Source organism: Platalea leucorodia (genome assembly GCF_965183815.1).
Source record: "Platalea leucorodia genome assembly, chromosome: 1".
Classification (NCBI taxonomy): Eukaryota; Metazoa; Chordata; class Aves; order Pelecaniformes; family Threskiornithidae; genus Platalea; species Platalea leucorodia.
Window position 1 is genome coordinate 47941796 of NC_138823.1, and position 22312 is coordinate 47964107.

The 22312-nt window shown below is 40.5% G+C and overlaps 1 protein-coding gene across 1 annotated transcript in view; it reads left to right on the forward strand.

The window, feature by feature from the left end:
• Positions 1-438: 438 nt before the first annotated feature.
• The window catches only part of LOC309597500 (ras-related protein Rab-10-like), a gene marked incomplete at its 5' end in the record, with an annotated part of 32186 nt that continues 10312 nt past the window's right edge, over positions 439-22312 (forward strand). Inside the window, 4 exons of the mRNA XM_082326953.1 lie at positions 439-607; positions 6743-6803; positions 7911-8049; positions 17095-17184. Of these exons, the coding sequence (XP_082183079.1) occupies positions 439-607; positions 6743-6803; positions 7911-8049; positions 17095-17184 (459 nt within the window). The remainder of the gene's footprint in view (positions 608-6742; positions 6804-7910; positions 8050-17094; positions 17185-22312) is intronic.

Genomic DNA, 22312 nt, shown 5'->3' on the forward strand with positions numbered 1-22312 from the left:
ATAGGAATTAAGTAATCTAGAGTTTGACCGGTTTCGTGTTTTCTACAGCACGTGCGCAGACTTTTGGCCGGCGTAACGACGGCACCATTCGGTCAGACTGCAAAAAAAAAAAACCGAGAGATGCTTTATTGTCAGAACGGGTTTAAAACGCCGACTCGCCGTCCCCGGGACCCCTCTCCCCCTCAGCCCGCTCCCCGCAGCCCGGCAGGCCACGGCACCATCCGGGGCTCCCCGCGGCCCGGCCCGCCCCACCTGTGCCGGGCGGGGGGCGATGGCGCCCGGCCCGGGCCCAGCCGCCGGGCGCCCCCGCACCGCGGGCGGGGGCGGTGCCCGCTCCCTCGCAGCGGGGCGGCCCGCGGCGCTGCGGCCCCCGCCCCGCCCCACCCCGGCCTGGCCTGGCCTGGCCCGGCCCGGCCTGGCCGGCACTCGGCGCCCGCCATGGCGGGGCAGCGGCAAGGACAGGGCGGAGCGGGGAAGCCGCCGCTGCTGGTGAAAATCGTGATGGCCGGGGAGACCTGCGTGGGGAAGACCTCCATCGTGCGGAGGTACACGGACCCCGGCTCGCCGCCCGCCGGCGCTCCCACCACCTCCTACTTGGCCACGATCGGTGAGTGACGGCGGGCCGGGGGGGAGCCGAGGCAGCCGGCCCTGCCGGCGCTCTCCGGCAGCCCCCGGGCTGGCACCTGCCCGTGTCCCCCGGCCGCTGGCGGGCGGCTGTGCGGGCACGCCGGCGCTCGCCACACGCCCCGGGGGGCCGGCGGGTGTCCCAGCGGGCCGGCGGGCTCCCGCTTCGCTCCCGCTCCTCGTCCCGTCCTCCCCGGCCGCCCCTCAGGCCGGCAGGCCGCGGGTGCGGGTCTCCAACGCAGCCTCGCCGGCCGCGGCAGCTCGGCGCTGCCTGCCTCGGAGATGTCAAATCTCCCTCCGCTAAACGGCTGCCTGTGTCCGCGTCCGGCAACTTACACCTCTGCAGGGCTTTGCGGGGTGTCACAAAACATGTCACCCTGGCTCCAGAGCCTCTTTGTGCCAGCTGTTACCGCTGCCCTCGCTGTTCTTCTGCAGCGCTGGGAACCTACTCTTTTTTTTAAAGTTAAGACGACAACTTATTTCTTACTCTTTCTTATTGCCCACGACTCCAGACGGAGGCCCTGTTGCCGTACACTGGTGTGGGTGCAGAGAAAACGATACCTACCTCAAAGGGTTGTCAGACAGCACTAAAATGCCCGGTTCTTTCATGCTAGAAAGGGATATAACTTCGTGCTAATAATTTTAACGGTGTAAAGCCAAGGTATCTTCTCCTGTAGGTAGCCACGTGCGTGGTTGTTAAAGCAGAGTCATTGCTGTGATGGAAATAATTAGCCCTGCCAGGGCAAGGTGGTTTTGTGCTGCACCACCATGCCGCCTCCCCCGGCACCTCTGCGGGTGGGGGGTGGTGGGGACCTGCCCGCTGCCGTGGTGCGCCAGCCCCACGGTGCCACGGGGAACAGCGAGTTGGCTGTCCACACGCTGAAAACCGGGTCTTCAGCATGAAAACGTGTAGCGTGGGTGCGGTGGTTTGATTTGCTGTGGAGATTTTCCCAGTTTCTGCTGGGGAAATTTTCATTTTTAAAAGTTTGCATGTGTGTAAGAATTTCTTTTTTCATTTTCCATGCTCTTGAAGAAAAAGTTAAAGTATGCACAGGAAATTGTTCCTGCATTTGGAATATGCATGTCTCTCTCATACATTTTTCAGTGTGGGAGGAGTTGGCTTAACTGAATAAATAACAGCTAGTAGCTGTGGCAGCAGTTGGTCCAGGGAATATTTAATGTACATGAGATGACTTGACCTGCCCACATGAGAATGGCTGAACTTTAACCGCTTTTTATTTTCTTGCCCATTCTTGCAAAGCAGCTTCTGAAACCAACATGAACAAAAAGGGAAGAAGGCAACTAGCAGTAAAGTTGTGAAACTGATGCTTGTAACAGGCAGCTTGTTACCAGGCTTAGCAAGGTGTCCCAAAGAATGACCGTGAAAATAAACATCAGCTTTGTTGATGCATTTTATATTGGACCATAGACTCCTGACTGTGACGTTATTATTTTGAGACACAATTTCTTTTAATTCAGTCCACTGCAGAGTCAAAAACTCTTGTATGGTGATGATATTAAGAATGTATTTTCCAGGTTGTGGGTTGAAATAGTTTAAGGAATAGTTAAGATAAAAGAGTTTTGTGACAGTTATGGACTGAGATTAACCTTATTAGTTTTACTACTGTTCCTGAAACCTTTTCTGGAGAGATTTAAAAACTTCTTAAACAAATGCTTATCTGAAATGTGAATGAGTCATCCAAATGTGGTATTTGTTACTTGAATGTGATTTTAAAGTTATTTCTGAACTACCGTGTTCCATTTAATTCCATCTTAGGAGGTGTATTAGAGCTTAGACTTTTAAAACGACTGGGATTGTGAGTGGTGGCTTCCGAAAGAGTAATGTTGGAAGTGGAAGTTTCCTTTTCGTGAAGACAGCTACAACCGAGAGCGTGGCCTATAGGTCGTGGCCCGTAACGGTGTAAAGGAAGAAGACATAATGCAATGTTTTTTTCTGTTTGTGATGTCCTCTCCCTCTTCGGTGACACCATCAAAACAAATAACTGTGTTCATCCAGATGCGTGTTTCATACAAGCTCAGTCAAATGATCCCTATCTATCATGCAGCCTATTGAATGCCCATCTGATGTTAATTGATTTTTCACCCTACCTGTCCAGCTGGAACAGTGATTTGAGTAGAGGGAAGATTATCCAGGCTGTGCGGTCTCTCAGACATCCGAGTTCCTCAACAAAACCATGTGCCACCGCCTTTGTTAGTGGCACAGGGTCATAGGCACGGAAGTTAAAAGGTGGTTGAAAGTCTCATTTCTGTGTCATCGTGAATCACAGGTTTGTGTTACTAGGAAAAATCCTAGTGCTATTGCAGGGAAAACAAACAGACAACCAAACATTTTGTAGTAGGCTCTGGTAGTAGTGAACTTTTCTAAAATTATGTATTTTATGGAAAAAAAAATGCACAGTAAATTTTTGTTGAAAGCTTTTTATGCAGCACTTAAAACACTGAAGGCTGGGTGCCCTTCCTCCTCTTCAATTACATGGTTTGGGTAAATTATAGGCAGTTACAGTTTTCTAATTAAACTTATATGCATCATAAGGCGGATGCATTGTATTATGAATAAAGAATAAATGGTTTTGTTTAAACAATGGCATTGTATATAAAACCATAGAGAAAGTTTATGAACAAAAAAACCTCCTTGTATACAAGTGAACAGGATTGTGATCTCACAGGCTATGAGGTTGTTATTTTGCTGTATTACGGTGGCTGTGGTCCTGCAGCACACGTTGTCTGTGAGAAACATTTCTGTAGAGGTGTGAGTCCTCCCAAATCTGTCATAGTTGAAAGTGGTGCAATACCCACTTCAGGATTTAAAAAAAAAAAAAGGATGATTTTATTTTGACTTTTTCCTCAAAAGGAAACTTTTACTTTTTAATACCTATATTTAAAAAAAAAAAAAAAAAAAGATTAATTAAGAGTGACGTTGCAAATTCACGTGATATACGCATTTGCTTCTAATGTGTGATGAATAAGAGAACCAGCACTGAAGTCTGTGTAGATTCCCTGATACTCGCTTTAGAAGAAAATAATCAACAAAAATGAACCATATTGAAAGTAAACATGTCCTGTGTTAACAACACTAATAGTAATCTGCGTCTTAATTCTTTTTTTTCTTTTTTCTTTTTTTTTTTTACAAGGCTGGGTTTTTTGTCACTCTTTCTTACTTTCCTAACAAACCATCTTATCCCATGAGTTGCTTTTCTTACCAAAACCGTAATTATCAGTACTGGTGACCGCTCAGATACCACTCCACTTCAGCTATTCCTTGACATGTACAGGAAAAGAGTCCGATTGAAGTAATGCACCAACAGCTAGTAAGGGTTAAGTATGGGTAGGAGTAACACGGTGGAAACTCAACCCACACCATTTCACTGGGCGCTTGCCCAGCTTGGGCACAGGAGTTAGTACCAGCTGCTTCCCTGTTTCCAGCGGTGGAGACGCTGTATGACAGTAAGTGGGCTAGGCAGAACCTGCACCCGGGCACGTACCACCCTCTGTCCATGCTGTCACTGTTGCATCCTGCTAGGCGGCTCAAACTCACATTTTCTCTGGGTAGACATATTTTTTTGAGCCTTTTATATCAGGAACTTGCCAGCTGTATTGGGGTGAAAAGCGTGTTGCAATTTTCTAGGCCAGCTGCAAAAGACCTCTTTGAAGAGGACTTCTTCAGATGGCCAAAGACTATTTTATAGATACAGAGGGAAGAGAGGGGCAGTTCACAGCTGAATTCCCCTGTGGCTGACTATTTTGATGCTTTTTACACCTAACTGTCTTTAAGGTCCCTCAGTCCTAATATGGGCATATTTATTATTTGGAATGTAAAGAAAAGACATTAATCTCATGGCTATAAAACTTGGAAATAACAACTGGAATTTGAACTTGTACCCAGCATGCCCCTTCTTGGGTTTATTTGACAGCTTAAAAGAAGCAAGTACAAGCTGTTGCATTCAAATAACATTTATCTCAAGAGCGGTAATCAATGCTCGCTTTGTTATGTTGATCATGGTATATAATACATGGGCCTAAAAGCATCTGAAATCTGTGAGCTGTCTTTGGCATTGTATTTCTCATTTTTCTTTTCTGTCTTTTCAATTTGCTAAGTTTGCTGGAAATTTCATATAAAGACATGAACAATTCATGCATGCAGAACATATTGACTTCTGTTTTTCACTAACATTCATTGACCTTTTAGGTCAATAAATTTTGAAGTTGACTTAAGAAGTCAATAAGTCTTATTTTAATTTAGATTAAGTTTTAGTCTGATTCAGCACTCTGCTTCCCTTTTTATAAATAAAAAAAAGCTTCTAGCGATTTATTATTAAAATGTATGTCAACTAAGAACTGTTTCCTATAGGTCTGGGAATCCCCGGCTGGGTTATAATTTTTTGCTGTATTCCCAATGCACCATTTGAAAGTGACATTCCAGCCTCCCAGTGTGTACTCTGTCCCTCTCAACTGCTCTAACATCAATTGTAGAGAGTGATACAGGTAATTAAACAAAACCATGTGAATTTCAGGAGCAAATGTTTCCCGTCACGTTGGAATTTCACCTTACATGAGCAAATTTGACTTAAATTACATTTCCATCTGACATTATTAATTCCATCAAGGAAGCTTTGTGTAATATTAATTACAGATACCAATTATATTATTTCATCTTTCCTTTCCATTGGAGCCTCAATAAAAATTCATCAAGTGAAGGACATGATTATCATAATAATTTTAAAAATCCACCTAAACTCTTTTACCACATACACACAAAAATGTTAATAGCATTAGAATCATGCATGTGAGAGTGTACTTGTCAAAGTTTTGTGCACAATACATCCGTCAGTAAAAAGGAAGGGAGCGTTTCCTCTACTGCATTTTTGCTTTACTGCCATGGATGCTTTCCTTTGATAAAGTAATTTGGCAGACAGGTTCTTACAGAAATCAGTGCAATGGTATTAACTTAAAATTTTTGTGCTTTTTCAATCTGTTTAGTTCTTTCAAATGACATTACTACTGGTGAAAAGCCACTCTGTTAAGTAGCCATATTTTGACCTTACGGAATTTTGACCATGCAGTATGGCCAGCTATTGCAATGTCATCTTAACTTCACTTAACATAATAGACAAAAATAGCCTTATTGTTTTTCAGTGGGGAAAAAAATGAGCAGAGAAATTATCAAACGGTATTTCAACTTTCAGCAATAAAGTAATTGGAAAAAAAATGGTTAACTCTGAGGCAATGCGTCTCTCTCTGACAGCAGCTGATAGCTGGCAGATTCTAATATTAAGACTGGAGCTTCAACAGCCCATAAATCCAGGTATCATCTACCACATTTGGAGTACTAATTTGATAATATAATAAAGGAGAAAACTGTAAATTATGACAAAGGTATCTTTGAGGAAAGATCTGCAGTGTACGTAGAGAAAACATTCTGCACTGATTTCAAGTGCTAGTGCTTGATTTTAGCATTAGCACTCTGGATCTGGGATACACAGTGATTAAGCCTGTAGAGACAATCCTCTTCATTTGGAATGAAATCCAGCGTATGTTTGTCTTTGCATTTAACTAGTACAGCTTATTCCTATTCCTGTTCATGTAACCCCAGATTTTTTTTTTTAGGGATTTGGAAGTAAGGACAGAAAAATGGTGTCGGGCATGTAACAGCTTTGTAAGCATTTCTACCTCCGCATTCATAGCTGCTATGCTGTTGTGATGAAACTGGAAACAACTGAAATCACCAATATATTTGCCAAGTATTATTGTGCATAGGCCATGAACCTGCTATCATGTCACTTGCCTATTCATGGAAATACCTGCATGTAGTTTCAGAGTATCTGTACCTTTGCTTTGCCCTGCCCCTCCATTGCTTTGTATTGGCATTGCTTTCTATTGTATTTGTGTAATGTATTGGCACATAGTTGTTTTCACTATTGAATAATTTCCTTTTACAACTTCCATTTTGAATGTATAAGGTTGGCTAGTTATTCTTTGTTTGATATAGTTCCTTTTCACTTTCTGTTCAAAATGGCATGATAACTAGAGCTAGGATATAATCTTCAAAGGGAATCCATGTTATTATAAGAAATGTTACAGATTTTATTCTTTCTTCTAGGCATTGATTTTAAAGTAAAGCCAGTAACGTTTAATGATACAAGAGTGAAACTTCAAATATGGTAAGTTTTAATTTATATCACAAATGAGAGCCAACTAAATTACATTACAGCATGAAAAATCTCATCAGCTTTTAATTGTATGTCTTCCTAAAGTGCAATTGTTCCTACTAGGTCATTTTAAAATTTGAATTTGGCCTAGGGGAGCATATTTTTTGCAGCAACTAATATAAGTTAAAAAGAAGGTTGTCGCTAGGTTGCTTTAGCATTATTGTTAACTTGCAGCATACAAACAACGCAGATCTACGATCTATATTAAGTATATTTAATTGTATAGGAACATTGAGGGAAGTGGCAAAGCAAGAAAATTTTACATTTCATTACCCATCAAAAGCATGTTCAAAAGGGTCACCGAGAGAAAGCTGGTAAGATGAATCTTTGGGAATCTACACTCTGTTTTTTGTTTTTGAAGTTTTTCTAAAGGCTATATAGGGCTACTGACAGACATTTCTCCAGGCATCCAATACTGGAGGTTACCTATATTTACCAGTATTTAACTTCTCAAGGAGTAACTCTGTACGTGAGTTATCTGACCAGTATTAGATCTGCAGTTATTCCATCTCAGGTTTTAATACAAAAGCCTTGGACACTTGTTTACAGCTTTCTTAAGGCATAATTATGTGTAGGAATCTCTGCATCCCTGTATTTTATGGCTTTTTCCCAAAACCTACCTTCCATCTAAACCGGCTGACTGTTTGTGTCACAGTTTACAAAGGGCTTGTCAGAATATGGGATGTCATCTGACTCCTGCAGTGCTTGTACCCCAGATTTTTTTATCACCTGAGTTGCACTGATCGTAACGATTATGTATCTAAAGAAGCAATGGTGGGCTTAAAGTTACACTTAGACTTCAACCACTGGTTTATCTTCCCTAGTAGGGCTGTATTATTCAGAATAAATTTCCAGTGTATTTCTTTTACTGCTGTATCTGGCACCCAGATTTACTCTCATCCTTATCTTTTCTTGTTCTTTTCATGTAAGGGTACACCATTCAAAATTTGGACAATACTCCTTAAAATAAAGTGACTTTTCTTGGGGGTTCTGCAGTTTGATCATTTGTTTGGTTGGTTGGTTTTTTGTGTGTGTGTGATTTCTTACAATTTCTTTCAGGGATACTGCTGGCCAGGAACGATTCCATACACTTAGTACTAGCTATTTTCGTGGCGCACAAGGCTTTGTTCTTGTATATGACATCACAAATCTGGACAGCTTTCAAAGTATAACAAGCTGGATGAAAGACATACATGAGGTAAATATATCTAACAGTGGTTCGTCTCTTAATGAAGGTAGTTAATGATTTACTGCAGTTAATGTTTTAAATGACTCTGTGAGATTTATTCTTGTTCCTTGAGCTGTATGTTTCTAACCAGAATTTCTTACATTTAACTCAGCACACAGTATGATAGTAGGATTACTGTTATCCAAAACTGGAATACAGCGTGGATTATCCAGGACAAGCCCGTGGTGGTGCAGGAGCATTTTCCGAAGTACTTTTAAAACATAGCTTCCGATACATTTTTGCGCATGCTGAGTTATGGTGCTTTTGTCATTGGTGTGGCTACGCGCAAGCCAGTCTCCGTAAGCTCATCCCAGGATTTTAATTGGCTTCCATGTCAAACTTCCATATCACAGCCAGTGATTTCCCTTTCTTAATATCATTACTTTAGCGTAGTTACCTCATCCCAAGAATCAAAAGAAACAAATCAAATTAAACATCCTCTTTGTCTTTGCTGGATATTCCCTTTGAGAGGATGGTTTCAAGAGGAAGGAACTAGGGGAGGAAAAGGAGAATCCCTTCTTGGTGGCGGTGAGCTGTTTGGTTAGCTCAGCTGCTTGTGGTACTGCAGCCAGAAACACGCGCTTTCGCGCGACGTAGGAGGTGATTCGGCAGCACGTGGCTGCCAGGCGGGGAGCGTGTTCCCACGTCCCTTCCTGCTCCTGAACCTTGGCTCCCATGGTGCTGCTTCTGGAGCTTGTCAGAACCCTCTGAGGTTCACTCTGACTTTCTAACGTTGTGGAAAACTAACAGCAAAACCAGTTTTCTGCTCCATCAGTGAGTTTAAGAGGTTCATAGAAAGGTCTGACAGCTATTGGAGTTGGTTCAAGGTAAACAGGTAGGAGTAGGAAGGCCAGGAGAAGAACGTGTGGGAACAATGTGAGGGAGGAACGAGGGAGGGAGGAGGGGGCCAGCCCTTAGACATCAGATCATTCAGCTGCCTGTAACCCTGTACCCTGAGTCTTTATCGCTAGGTCTCTCTTGATGTGTTCTCTGTTAGGAAGAGGCAGGTCAGTTTTAGAATACAATAGTTCAGCTGGAAGGGACCTACAACGATCAGCCAGTCCAACGGCCTGACCACTCCAGGGCTGACCAAAAGTTAAAGCATATTATTAAGGGCATTGTCCAAATGTCTCTGAAACACTGACAGGCTTGAGGCATCAACCACCTCTCTAGGAAGCCTGTTCCAGTGTGTGACCACCCTCTCAGTAAAGAAATGCTTCCTAATGTCCAGTCGAAACCTCCCCTGGTGCAGCTTTGAACCATTCCCACACATCCTATCACTGGGTACCAGGATGAAGAGCTCAGCACCTCCCTCTCCCCTTCCCCTCCTCAGGAAGCTGTAGAGAGCCATGAGATTCCCCTAAGCAGTAGCACGGAAACTTGTAGTTAGAATGCTTGTATAAGTTAGTATGCTTGTGTAAGAATCCAAGCAAGATAGTGCTCTTTGTTGATTAAAATCAAGTAAACATTCAGCCAGTTTTTTTAATACTCTGTGAATTGGCAGGAGTATGACATGATGGACGGGAGAGTTCATCTTGGGAAAGCAAGCTCTAAATAAAACCATCAAATGCATCCTTTTCTCTCTTCACAGCTTCAGTATACGGATGAATTAATGAAATACACATGGTCATATATCCAATAATATATACATAGGTTATCTTATAGTCTTGATAAAACATTACATTTACAGTACCTCAGTATTAAGAGCATTACTATGGTGACCTAGTACATCATTATCCTTGACCTTAGAGCCATCTTAAAAGTCTTAGTGGCCACAGAGCCTAACTTCAGTAATGTGTTACAAAGGAGATTCAATGATACAATATTCTTACTGTTTTGTCTGCACACACTTCAAACTAACACACGCGCTTTATTACTTTGTTAAGAAAAGCGTGTGCCCTTCTCCTGTTAGGCAAACCAACAAAAGTCTAGGTATGCCATTGGTTGTACAGTTTCATGATTAGCTAAGATTTAACTCAGCACAGAGTATGATAGTAGGTTTACTGTTATCTGAAGCTAAAAATGTAGATTATCCATATTTATCCATTTTTACATATATCTCTATATATGCATATATCTATCTGTGTGTATAAATTTATATATAAAATACTGATCTATCTTCACACTGTCTCCAAAGGGGTCATTTTGTCCTGTCATCTTTAATTTGATCAACAGGATGGTTGATGCAGCAGGCTAAAATGCACAACCATAAACACAAAGAAAGTATCAGGACCGTATGGCTAGGGTGGAGAGAAGGATGGGACTAGCTCTTGTAGCCACCATGCAGGCTTAGGTCTGCTTAAGTGTCGTGGTTTAACCCCAGCCAGCAACTAAGCACCACGCAGCCGCTCGCTCACTCCCCCCCAGTGGGATGGGGGAGAGAATCAGAAGGGTAAAAGGGAGAAAACTCGTGGGTTGAGATAAGAACAGTTTAATAATTGAAGTAAAATAAATTAGAACAGTTAAACAGGCAAAGCAAAAACCGTGCACGCAAACAAAACAAAACAAAACAAGGGATTCATTCACTACTTCCCATCGGCAGGCAGGTGTTCAGCCATCCCCAGGAAAGCAGGGCTCCATCACGCGTAACGGTTACTCGGGAAGACAAACGCCATCATGCCCAATGTCCCCCCTTCCTTCTTCTTCCCCCAGCTTATATACTGAGCATGACGTCATATGGTATGGAATAGCCCTTGGGCCAGTCTGGGTCAGCACCGCCCCCCCCCGGCTGTGCCCCCTCCCAGCTTCTTGTGCACCCGGGAGAGCAGGGGAAGCTGAAAAGTCCTTGACCAGTGTGAGCGCCACTTAGCACCTATTCAGAGACAGCTTAGCACTACTTAGCAAGAACCAAAGCATCAGTATATCATCGACATTGTTCTCATCCTAAACCCAAAACACAGCCCCCATACCGGCTACCAAGACGAAAATTAACTCTATCCCAGCTGAAACCAGGACATTAAGTCAATCAGGAAATCACACCCGCACAAGCCTGCTTTCTGTTCATGACACTTAAAAGCTTTCGTGTAAACATACTCAAGGTATTAATATTTAGATTGTTTAATCTTGACCCCTGAAGGTACTCTGTTAGTTTAAAATTTAAAAAATGGAAAAATACTCAATTTAAAACAATTTCTGGGAATGTAAATTGCATGATTGATTGTACCAATCTCAAAACTAGCAATTAGTGAGTGCTTTAATAAAGCTAGATAATAATAAAAAATTTAATTTAGTCCTAGTGGGGTATCAATTTCTGAAGTGTCTTGGTGAAAATATATGGGGCCATTCATTGCAAAAGAAATGTTTTTAAGCAATAACTGTTAAAACACAGGGCATTTCATGAAAATTAATTACTTACTGGAGGTTGGTGACATTCCCTGCATTTACTTTGGTCTGTGAATGCAAACCAGTATTTAATTCCCCACAAGTGCCCAGTATCAAAGTGGCTGTTGCTACAGCACCCTTTAAAATATGCAAGTGTAGAAAAATTAAATAAAATTTAAAAAGGGAAACAGATACAGGTTTCATTAAACACCAGACTAATAGGTAATGTAAAGTTTGCACCTGAACCAATCAAACAGGATTTTTTGAGACAATTCAGTTATTACATTACACTCTCATTTTTTAATTCTTTGTACATAGAGATTTTAAACAGAAAGCTTTTTAAAAATCTGTTCAGTGTGCTAAGCCATTTTTACAACAGTTGAAAATAACAATCTAAGCAATATAGCATTCCTAAAAACTCCATTGATTTTTATAAAAACTGGCCAGTCAGTGCTATTACAATCAGATTACCAGTAATGTTCTCATTGTATTTCAATTATTTTAAGTGTGGAATACAGCAACTTTCCTATTAAAAATGAATTATTGTTCAAGGAAATTCAAGACACAAATATGCTGCCATATCTGCATAGTTGTAAAATTTGTATTCAGAACTAGAGGAAACTTAGTAACATGACTACTTAAAAAGCTTACTAGAAAAATACACTCACAAATTAGTATCTTAGGACATTATTGGCAAATCCAATACAGGTATATTGGATTTGTCATGCACTCATTAGGAGCATGATAATTGCAGGAAAATTACTTTAGAACCTGAAACCATTCTTTATTTTTAGGATTGCAGGTCATGTCCGATTTATTAAGATGGCGTTCCTCTTGTCTGCTGGCATGGCTTTTAGCTATTGCATGCAGCTGTTCTGAAAGGCTGATTCTGTTTGGCCTTCAAAAATTAAATACAAGTAACCATGTACAAAATCCATTTGCAGAAAACAGTTCTTTCCAGGATGTTTTGAAGAAGATTCCAACTAACATATTGGCAAAAAGTTCCTCACAATAGAGTGGTCAAATGCTCAAACAGGTGCCCAGAGAGGATCTGGAGATACTTAAAACTTGATTCAACAGGGCCTTGAGCAACCTGACCTGACTTTGAAGTTGGCCCATCTTCGAGTAGGGGGTTAGACCAGATGACTTCCAGAAGTCCTTGCGAACCCAAATCACTCCATGATTCACACATGGCATCTGAGTCTCCAAAAACTTTTGATATATTTTTCTTTTAAATACATTGGACTGGTTTTCATTGTACTAGTCTCCTGGTGTGGCCATGAAGGTGGCAACAATTATCTCTGTGCTGGAGATTCTCTGCTAGCACAGAATTTTCTGCATGGGGAAGATAAATTCATTTTCTCATGCAGTAGCAAGTCTTGGTGACATAATTTAGTGTTCTTGGAATACATTAGCTTTCTATTTGTATTACCTGAAGAAGTAACCCCTCAACCAGGATATGAAATGTATGGGTGAGTTGGGTTACTGCAATTTTTGCATACTGCCCTTTTCCGGTTCTGTTTATTTGATGCATCTGAGAGTTGGGATACTGGACCGTCTTTCAGTGTTTCTGCATCATACTGAAATAAAAGCAGCACAGCAAACTGCTTTGCAAATGTAAATTACTTTGACTTCAAACTCTTCCGAGTTTTTCTTCCTCAGATGGGAAAGCATGATGTCAAAAGGATTGAATTGTTCCAGTTCACAGATGGGTTTGTTGTTACGGCTCTGATTAGAACTGGAAATTCTTGTTCTTGTCACTTTACTAAATTGGTTTACCTCTGATCCCAGATTGGTTTCAGGATAAATTGGTTTCAGGATAAATTGGTTTATATCTAGTCATGTCTAAGTTTGCTAATAGACAAACAAATTCTATCATTTGTTTATTTCCACTGAAGTCCTGGAAACTAGGCATTTGTAACTGAGGTCATAAGGTGGTACTTAGAAAAATATATGGAAAGAGACATATATGGGAATCGTGATATGAACGCTGCCCATGTGATGCTGTCAAAGAGACTATGAGGACAATGTATTCCGAACAAATTACTCTTCATTAATACAAAGGGTAAGTTTCTAGTGTCATTGTCTAGGGAGTAGGAAGAAGAAACTTCCCAGGTTTATGGCCTTCCCCAGCTCTGCCTTCATCTTGCTGCGTAACCATGTGTATCCTCTTAGATCTGAAAAATTATATTAATGCTACATTTCCTCCTCAAATACAAACTAATTAAGTATTACCATAGTGTATTTATCCAGTATCAGTTCTCAATTTCACTGGACCTACAAACAAACTTTGTTCTCTTTTCAAACTGTAATCAATGAGTATCAAAATCATGCAGCCCTGCACAGCTATGCCTTGGAAATGTGGTGGAGGGACCAGGTGGGGATTCTGTAAGATCTATCACTGCATAGATAGCTTTGTACAACGAGTCTGGATGAGCTGGTAATCACGGTCAGTTTGCTGCAGGAGAGGTTGGGGCCAGGCATTCACGGTAGGGTCCTGTGCTCACCGTTTAAAAAGTTTCTTCCAATAACGTGTAAGTACAAATGTGACATAGTTCTCTTTCAATAAAGGTGTCTGTGCTACTTTTGATACTCACATGAATTATGGCACTTCTGTGAAATAGTTTCCCTGCAAAATGAGAACAGCTGCAGAAAACAAGACCTAACATTTGGATAAAAAAAACCAAATTGCATACAAAAGGGATGAGCAAGCTATTTTCCCTTTTGCATTTTTCATTTCTGTTAATAGCCCCGTAGTCAAGCAGCGAGCTGGGTATTTACCTGGTTGGGTGCACAGGCTAGGTGAAAGTTGAGCAGCACAGTAACTAGTGAGGGGCATGGATGGATGGCTCCCGTCAGAGCCACGCTGCTAAAGCGCACCATGGTACTATGGTGCGAGAGTCCAGCGTTCCTAGTCCGGTCTGTGGCACCGCTGCGTTTGAGGCTCTGGCGCTGCTCCCTCCTGTGGCCACCGATCACAGCAGCCTGGCTCCCGCCGCCGCCGGATCCAGGTGCCAGGGAATCCGGTGGGGCAAAAACCCTTTTGCCAAAACCTGATGACTCCAAGCTCTGCCAAATGCTTCAAAAAACTTGGTCAGTCTCAATAAATCTCTCTGCTCCAATTTTTTGAGAGAAATATAGTGCTGATAGTTCCTTTTTGGAAGTTTAAAAAAAAATAGGCTAGGTTTTCTCCAAGTTCAGATTATTTTTATTTTAAGTTTCAGTAAAGCATGAACTTTGAAATGTTAAAACCAGAAGAAAAACTGAGGAGAGTGAACCAAAAATCTGGATGTATTTTTGAGTTGCCAAAGCAATACACTTTTTTTTTTTTTTCACTTATCAAAAAAAAATTTCCTTTTTGCCTTGATGAAATTGATGACATTTTTAATCGTATTTTTCCATGACATGGGAAAAAAAATGTTTCCTGACTCTATTAGCTTAGTCAGTGCTGACTTGCATAATAGCATCTTAACAACTGTAAAATAACCATCCTCTTTAGCTATAGATTTTGCATTTGGAAAGCTTATTCCTGAGCTATAAATAAAAGAGGATGAAAATACACAGTGAGCTTTTGGAAGCATTGAAGAGCCATATTTTCGGCCAATTCAAATCAGTGTACCTCTGCAGTTTTTATGCCAACTGAGCACATGGTCAAACTTCTGCCTAGTCATATTGATTTAATTTTTTAAGACTTCATCTACATAATCAGTTTTCAGAATTTAAAATGGAAGCCATTTTGGTGTATAGCCTTTAGTTTTCTAAAAGCAAGAAACTGCAAGATACCATCTTTAAAACAGGAGTACTTTCAGTGCTTTGGTGGGGGATCCAGTCAAAGTGAAAATACATTATTACATTATACTGATGCAGAAATAATAGTTATTTGATGAAATAAATACTTAGTGATTGGTAATACTGATAAATGCGTACTGAAAGGGCTGGTACCTCTAACCTCCTTTAAATTTTGTTATCATTTGAAGCTGTTTAGAAAGAACATTTCTACTGCCAAAATTTGTACTGTTTGTACAGAAATAAAGTTACAGGATGAATTTCATGGTTTTGTACATACAGTATGCAAGTATTTCCCTTTGACCTTTTACTTCAGAGTAAAGTCAAATGTCACTTGTAAAACCTTCAGCTACATACAGTCTTCTTCCAAATAAAAAGTTGATTATGTGATGAGATCAAATTGTCTATTTACCCTATTTTAGGGACTGATGTATGTGGTTTTATGTAGGACAGCCATTGACCTTAATGAGTAAAGCTCCAATGCCTTCTGAAATAACCAACATTTCGGTCTATTAATCCAGGTTAGATAGATTGATTCATTATTTTAGGCCTGTACTTTGTACTCTTATGTTGAGCTTACTTCATTTTAATACTACATTATCTTGAGCATCAGCTGTGGGTATGAAATGAGATTCGCTGACTCTAAAATGAGAGTGGATTAAAAAAAATTAAAGTGTTCCTTAATAATAAATTGCGCCTACTGCTGTACCCTTCAAATGAGGCAACTTAGTTGTAAAAGTGCAAATAGACTAAAAATAATGATTCTCTCATCCTTTAATGAATGGAGGTTTTTCTTTGCATTTCTCTGAAGGGAGGGACATGTGTCCATGTGCATGTCTGTGAGCTCTGGGGAGGAGGATTGTGCCCGATTTTGTCTCATGGCAAAGTTTTAAAAATTGAGACTTTGACAGAGAGCTGAGGTTTCATCAGTGCCCTTGTAGAGTGATCTGCAGACTGAGACCGGGGTTTTTGAGTCCTCAGAGAAGCTGTGTGAGCACGTACTTCCAGAATATAAGCCATGGGGTCAGACCATGTTAGCTTTAATTGTCTCTAGATTGAGACCCTCAGCTTCCTCCATTTAAGCACCAAAAGTGGGTTTAAATATTATGATTTTCACTACAGATGTCAGTTTTCAAAATCCACATGCTGTTGCAGAACTGTTCCCTTTCCTTGACATTATTCCAGTCATGTATAGTTACAATGGCTCATCTTAAAATAACACTGATGTAAAGCGCCCAGTGCATTTCACAGTCATCATGTACGTAACTGGATTAGTGGAACGAAGGATGGAGACAAGGTCAAAAAGCTAGATTTGTCTTCCTCTTGAAATCAGTGAGGTTTTTAAATTTTACTTCATTGAAAATCTCTTTCCTTCTTCCGAGTATCTTGGAATAACCAAACTTTTATGTTGAGTTTGAACACTTTGAATGTAATTTTACTGTCTGTGTGCGAAAGTGAAGCAGAGAGGTGTTCTTTCAGGTGCAGCAAATTCCTTCCTTTTTACTTGTGAGTGCTGGATGTAGACCTGACTCATATGCTAAACCATGAACCCATCACTTTAGTGAGGGCAGCGTCTGTGAATTCAGGGCATTTCCAGTCACTTTAAAGCCTCAAGATGGAGCATTCATCAGAAGATGGTGCCCATGCACCATATACTTTATATCTTATGAAAGGGGTTGGAAATTATGCCTTGCACTTCTAAGTGGCTTTTCTCTGCTCTTTGCAGTCTTGTTTTTCTCCAAATCCCAGTAACTGATGGAAAATATTTCCACATGTGAAAAGGTCAGGACAGAATTTAGCCTTTACTTTCAAGCACATAAAGTGTTGAAGGTTAGTGTGAGCTGAAGGTGAAGGGCTTTTGTTTGCTTTTTTCTTACTTGACACTTATTAATGCTGGTTCTCTTTTAGAAAGCAGGTGATGAAGTGGACGTAATACTGTTGGGCAACAAGTGTGATAAGGAGTCAGAACGTGTAGTTCCAAAACAGAAAGGAGAAAAGGTATCATTGGTACTTTCTTTGGGTTCTTCAGAGTATCTTAGTATGTGACTGTGAGCTGTTACACTGAAAATGATAAAAAGCTCCTGAATTCCAAAAATTCTATTAGGAATTGCTCCAGAAGGACAGTTGTGGAGTTCTGAAGTGTTGGGGGTTTTTTAACATATGAGCAGAAATACATTAAGTAACTCCTAGCTGATCTCTTTAGAACACTAATTTTTATTTTAAAGGTTAAAATGTGCTTTAAAAGTTTTAGGTGTTACAATAGAAATCTTATATTTTGAATTAAAACTAAAAATATTTGAGTCTGCATTTCAGAGTACTGTTTTAATGTGGAAAACTAAAATGTAATGCATAATACATTCTGCATGATTTCTCTGGTACCACCCGTCAATGATTTTTTTGCTACAGCCTGACTATAAAGAATGATTTTGGCAGCCTGTGCACGGTGATCTGCACTGTCTATGAATAGCCCTAAATAATACTGGACAGATACATTTACGGAACATCCAGCCCCCCTAGATCTAACTGTGTATGTGTCGTACAGCTGAGGCTACAGTATAGTTTATACCTGCTGACCATGTGTAGGGAAAGAACTGGTATTAAGTGGGAAGTGCTGTTTTAAAGGCGATGGCAAACTACTGTCACTGAGAACCAGTGAGGAAGTCCGGGAGCGGTGGAAGAAATTGTGATAATGACTAAATGTTGCAGGAGAGCGTGTCCTATATACCAGTAAATTTTGCAACTGCAAACTGTATGCATCTGTTGTCTGGAACTTGGAATGAGCCCTTCTGTTACGCTTTCAGGCATGGTGAGTCAGGCAGGACGTCTTGTGTTTAAAGAAAAGAACACTGATAATTTCTTTGCAATTATATAACCCCAGATTAGGGAACTTTAAAAAATAGCGTCACCTTTTCAACAGGATTACAAATAGAAACTTGTGAAAGTTCCTTCTTCATATGCAAGACACTTTCCATGTTAACGTACTATATCTGTGTACAAGGAATAAGGTTGCTGAAAAATACATGTATATTCTCTCTCAAAGAACGCGCTGTCAGAAATCTACAGAGTCACTGGATGCATGTGCACAAGAGGGCAGTAGTAGGGTTTGCATATGGTATTAACCGTGACGCTTTCTGACTTCTGTGTACTTAACCATGCAATCAGAATTTCTCTTCATGTAGTATTTTCTTCAGAAACAAATCATTACCTCCTCACCAATGAGTCTGCTTTCTAGATTTTTTCTGTGTTTTGAGGCAAGGCAACTCTTCAGTTATACTATTTCTTCTTTTAACATGATTTACAAACACTAAAGAATCTGACTGAACCAGCTGGAGAAAGATTCCATTAGCAGAGAGAGAGCTAATAATTGTCCTCTCACTCTGAAGAAGAAAATATCCTTATTAAGAGGGGAAAACAACTTGATACGAACTCTGCCACGTAACAATTCATACTTACATATTTCGTATCACCCTGTGAGTATGAGCTGTAAGTATTGTTCTGTTCACAGTCCTGCAGAGCAGACCCCTAGATTCCCTGGGAATTTTATCATCTGTGTTGGCATTTCTGTTACCATCTGTCATAACTGAGTGGCCATCGTATGCCACTTCATAGACTAATTTAATTCTGAGGGTTTTTTTTTGTTTTCTTTTGTAATTATATAATTTTGATCACTCAGAAATTGATATATTTAATTTTAACACTATGAAGTATTTTCTTGTATTAATAGCTTTTTATTCACATTGAGAAAAGTTTGAACTCAGCCTTCTTGGGATTCTCCACCCCCTTCTCCACCCACCCAAGAACATTATCTTTTTCCTCTGAAAAATAAAAATGTTGAAGGTTATATGACTTGGTAGAATGTGGCCATTTTTCTCCTATCAAATCTTTCTAACAGAAAAAGCCAAGTAAAATATTCTTCCTTTTTTTTGCTTTTGCTGTCTTCATGTGCCTGACTTCAAAGCTGATTTTACAGGTACAATACAAATGAAAAAACCAATTCTGCACAGTCCTAGGAATATTTCAGACACATCTCTCTGATTCAACACTAGGGAATCATAGCAGCACTTTGCTCGGAGGTAGTCTATTTTGAGTTAAAAGAAATGAACAATTAGAATTAAATTTCACCTTGGAATAGATACTGGCATTACTTATTTTGTTATTTTAAGTAAGACAGGAGCTTATTTCACTCAATATCTCTGAACTTCTCTCAAGGATAATATAAGTAACTTTTCCCAGTAGCATAATTCCCATAGGTTTGTAAATGTATTTAGGTATTTTATTTATGGATCTATTCAAGATGCTCCCAAAAGCAAAAAAAAAAAGTAATTCTTTGAATGTGCTTTCCAGTTTCTTTATGACAGGCAGTAGTCAAAGCTGTGTTCATATGTCCAACTGCTTTAACACTGGACTGTGGGTTTTTTTCCATCTAGCTACGTTTTTAGAGGACTTGCTTGCCACAATACTTACCAGTATGCAAGGTGAACTGGAATAATATGTACATTAATCTTCTTTGACCAATATTGTGAACCTACAGAGAAGATGGGGGTGCATTGATAGGTATAGAAGGCAATGTAGTAACATGATACAGAGAAGGCTGAAGTACTCAAGGTTTTTTTATTTTATTTTATTTTTCTTTTGCATTGGCCTTCACAGATGGAGCTTGCTCCCAGACCTCTGCATGTACTGGCATGGTTTGGGAAGGAGCAGGTCAGCCAGCAGTGGGAAAGCATTGGATTAGAAACTGCTTAGGAAAGTTGGATGCATCTACAGACATCATGATGAAGTTCACCCAGTTGTGCTGAAAGAGCTGCTCAATGACATTGGGGCCACTGTCAGTCAACTCTGAAAAAACATGGTGGTTGGGAGAGATCCCTGTTGACTAGAAAGATGCCAGTATGACACCTATCTTTAAAAGAGGCAAGGAAGAGGGTTCAGGGAACTATAGTCAGTCAGCCTTGCTTCAGTAAATGGAAGGATTGTGGAGCATGTTGCCATCAAATCCTTTTCCAAGGACATAAAGTACACAAAGATAATCTGGAATAGTCAACAGAGGACAAATGCTTCACCACCCTGGTTGTCTTCTGTGATGCCAGGAAATGACTGTGTGGACAAGGGAATAGCGGTGGCTGTGATATGTCTTGAATTTAATGAGGCTTTTGTCACCCTCTCCCATGGCATCCTCACTTGGAAGCTAGGAGGTGGGGCCTGGACAAGTGGACCATTAGGTGGACTGAAAATTGGCTGGACTACCAGAGGCAAAGGGTAGTGATGGAAGGCTGTGCATCTGGTTGTTAGCTAGTAATGAGCAGCGCACATCAGGTGTGTGTAGTGGGGGCTCACATTGTTCGACATCTTCATCAGTGATCTGGCTGATGATACAAGGAAATTTGCACGTGACATGAGGTTGAGGGGTGTGACTGGCACACCAAATGGGAGAACACCAATTCTGTGGGACCTTGATAAACTTGAGAACTGGGCCAACAGAAACATAATGAAATTCAGTAAGAAGTGCAAAGATTCACACCTGGGATGGAATAATCCCATGCATGAGTCACTGCCTTGCTGCAAAGGACCAGCGGGTTACAATGAACACCAGCTTGAATATAAGTCAACAGTGTTCTCTCATTGCTTAAAAGCATGCTGGGCTACATTAGAAGGATAATGGATAGTACATCTGGGGAGATTATTAGCCCCCCTACTTAGTGCTGGCAAGGCCACATGGAATATTGTGTCCAGCTTTGGCTCACCCATTTCAAGAAGGGTATTGAGAAACTGCAGAGAGTCCAGCCGACAGCTGCAAAGATTACTGGGGTCTAGTACCAGTAATCCAAGAGCAGAACTGAGGGAGCTGGGTAAAGAGGAGGCTAAGGAGCAGTTATTGGGCTACAGCAATTGAAGTGTAGTTAGATGAATGACAGAAATAGACTCTACTGAGAAGAGTAGACAGGCAAAAAAGCAAGGGGCAAGCAGACACAAGTCCTGGCTTCGGTGGTTCAGGTTGGCGATAAGGAGGACCAGTTGCACTAGAAGGGTCATGTAGCCATGGAAGAGCATCCCATAAAGGTTATAGAATCGCCATCGTTGGCGGATTTCAAGACTTAGGTAGGCAAAGCCATGGCTGACCCCATATTGTATGGGCAGTAGTCCTATTTCAAGTGGGGTTATTTTTCCAGACGATTTCTGTGATTCCATGATTAAAATGGTTTTTGTTCATCAGAGTTTGTACATAGGTAGCCCCTAGGAATCTGTTACGTGACACAAGAAAGAAAAAAGGAATATTTAATAGTAGATTCTGTGTACTTTATAATCTGCAAACCAGTCTTCTCAAATTAGCCCAGTATTTTTTAGTGCCTGTATTTTTCTTCATGAACCGTTATGCATCATTGTTTTGCATTGACAATAGTCAAACGATCTTAACTTTCTGTAACAAGTTGCTGCAGTACCAAAACCAGTTCACAGCAGTCAGCTGGAGTTTTAGAATCCCTTATGAAGCAGTCTGTCTTAAGAAACAGTCTAGATCTCATCTTTATTTTCAAAATTACATTTTCTTATAGCATTTTGGTAAAGAAACCATTTTGTTTACTTTTTTTCCCTACCTTTAATATAATCTTTATTATATTTTGACTAAAACTTTGAAATCCAATTCTTCATGCCTGCTTTTGGAATTTCTGTAAAGCATTGATTTGTTACTTTTAGAGTTCATTGAAAGCAAACATAACTGCCAACATTGGACTTTTTATCCTAATGGAGAGCCTTCCAAATAAATCATTAAGTGGTCAGTAATTATAGGATTTTCTATACGTTATAAGCAGTGGCGTATTTTCTTTGCCTGGGATCATCTTCTTCAGATGTGTACCAAGAAGGGATCCATTGCAAAGAGAATAAATAGACTCTCCCACTGGGTTTTTCTGGTAGATATTATTCCCACCTTGGCCCCCTCCCTTGGGATGCAACGATGCAACTGTTTTTCTTTTTCTCCATGTATTTAACTGTATAAATTAGGAAAAGTTTAGGACCTTAAAAAGCTATGAATTTTGTTGGCTTTTTTTTCCCTCATGCCAACATATCTTTAAGCTATCTGTAAGGGACATACACTGGAAATGAGAGAACATCAGTAAATTAAATAAAA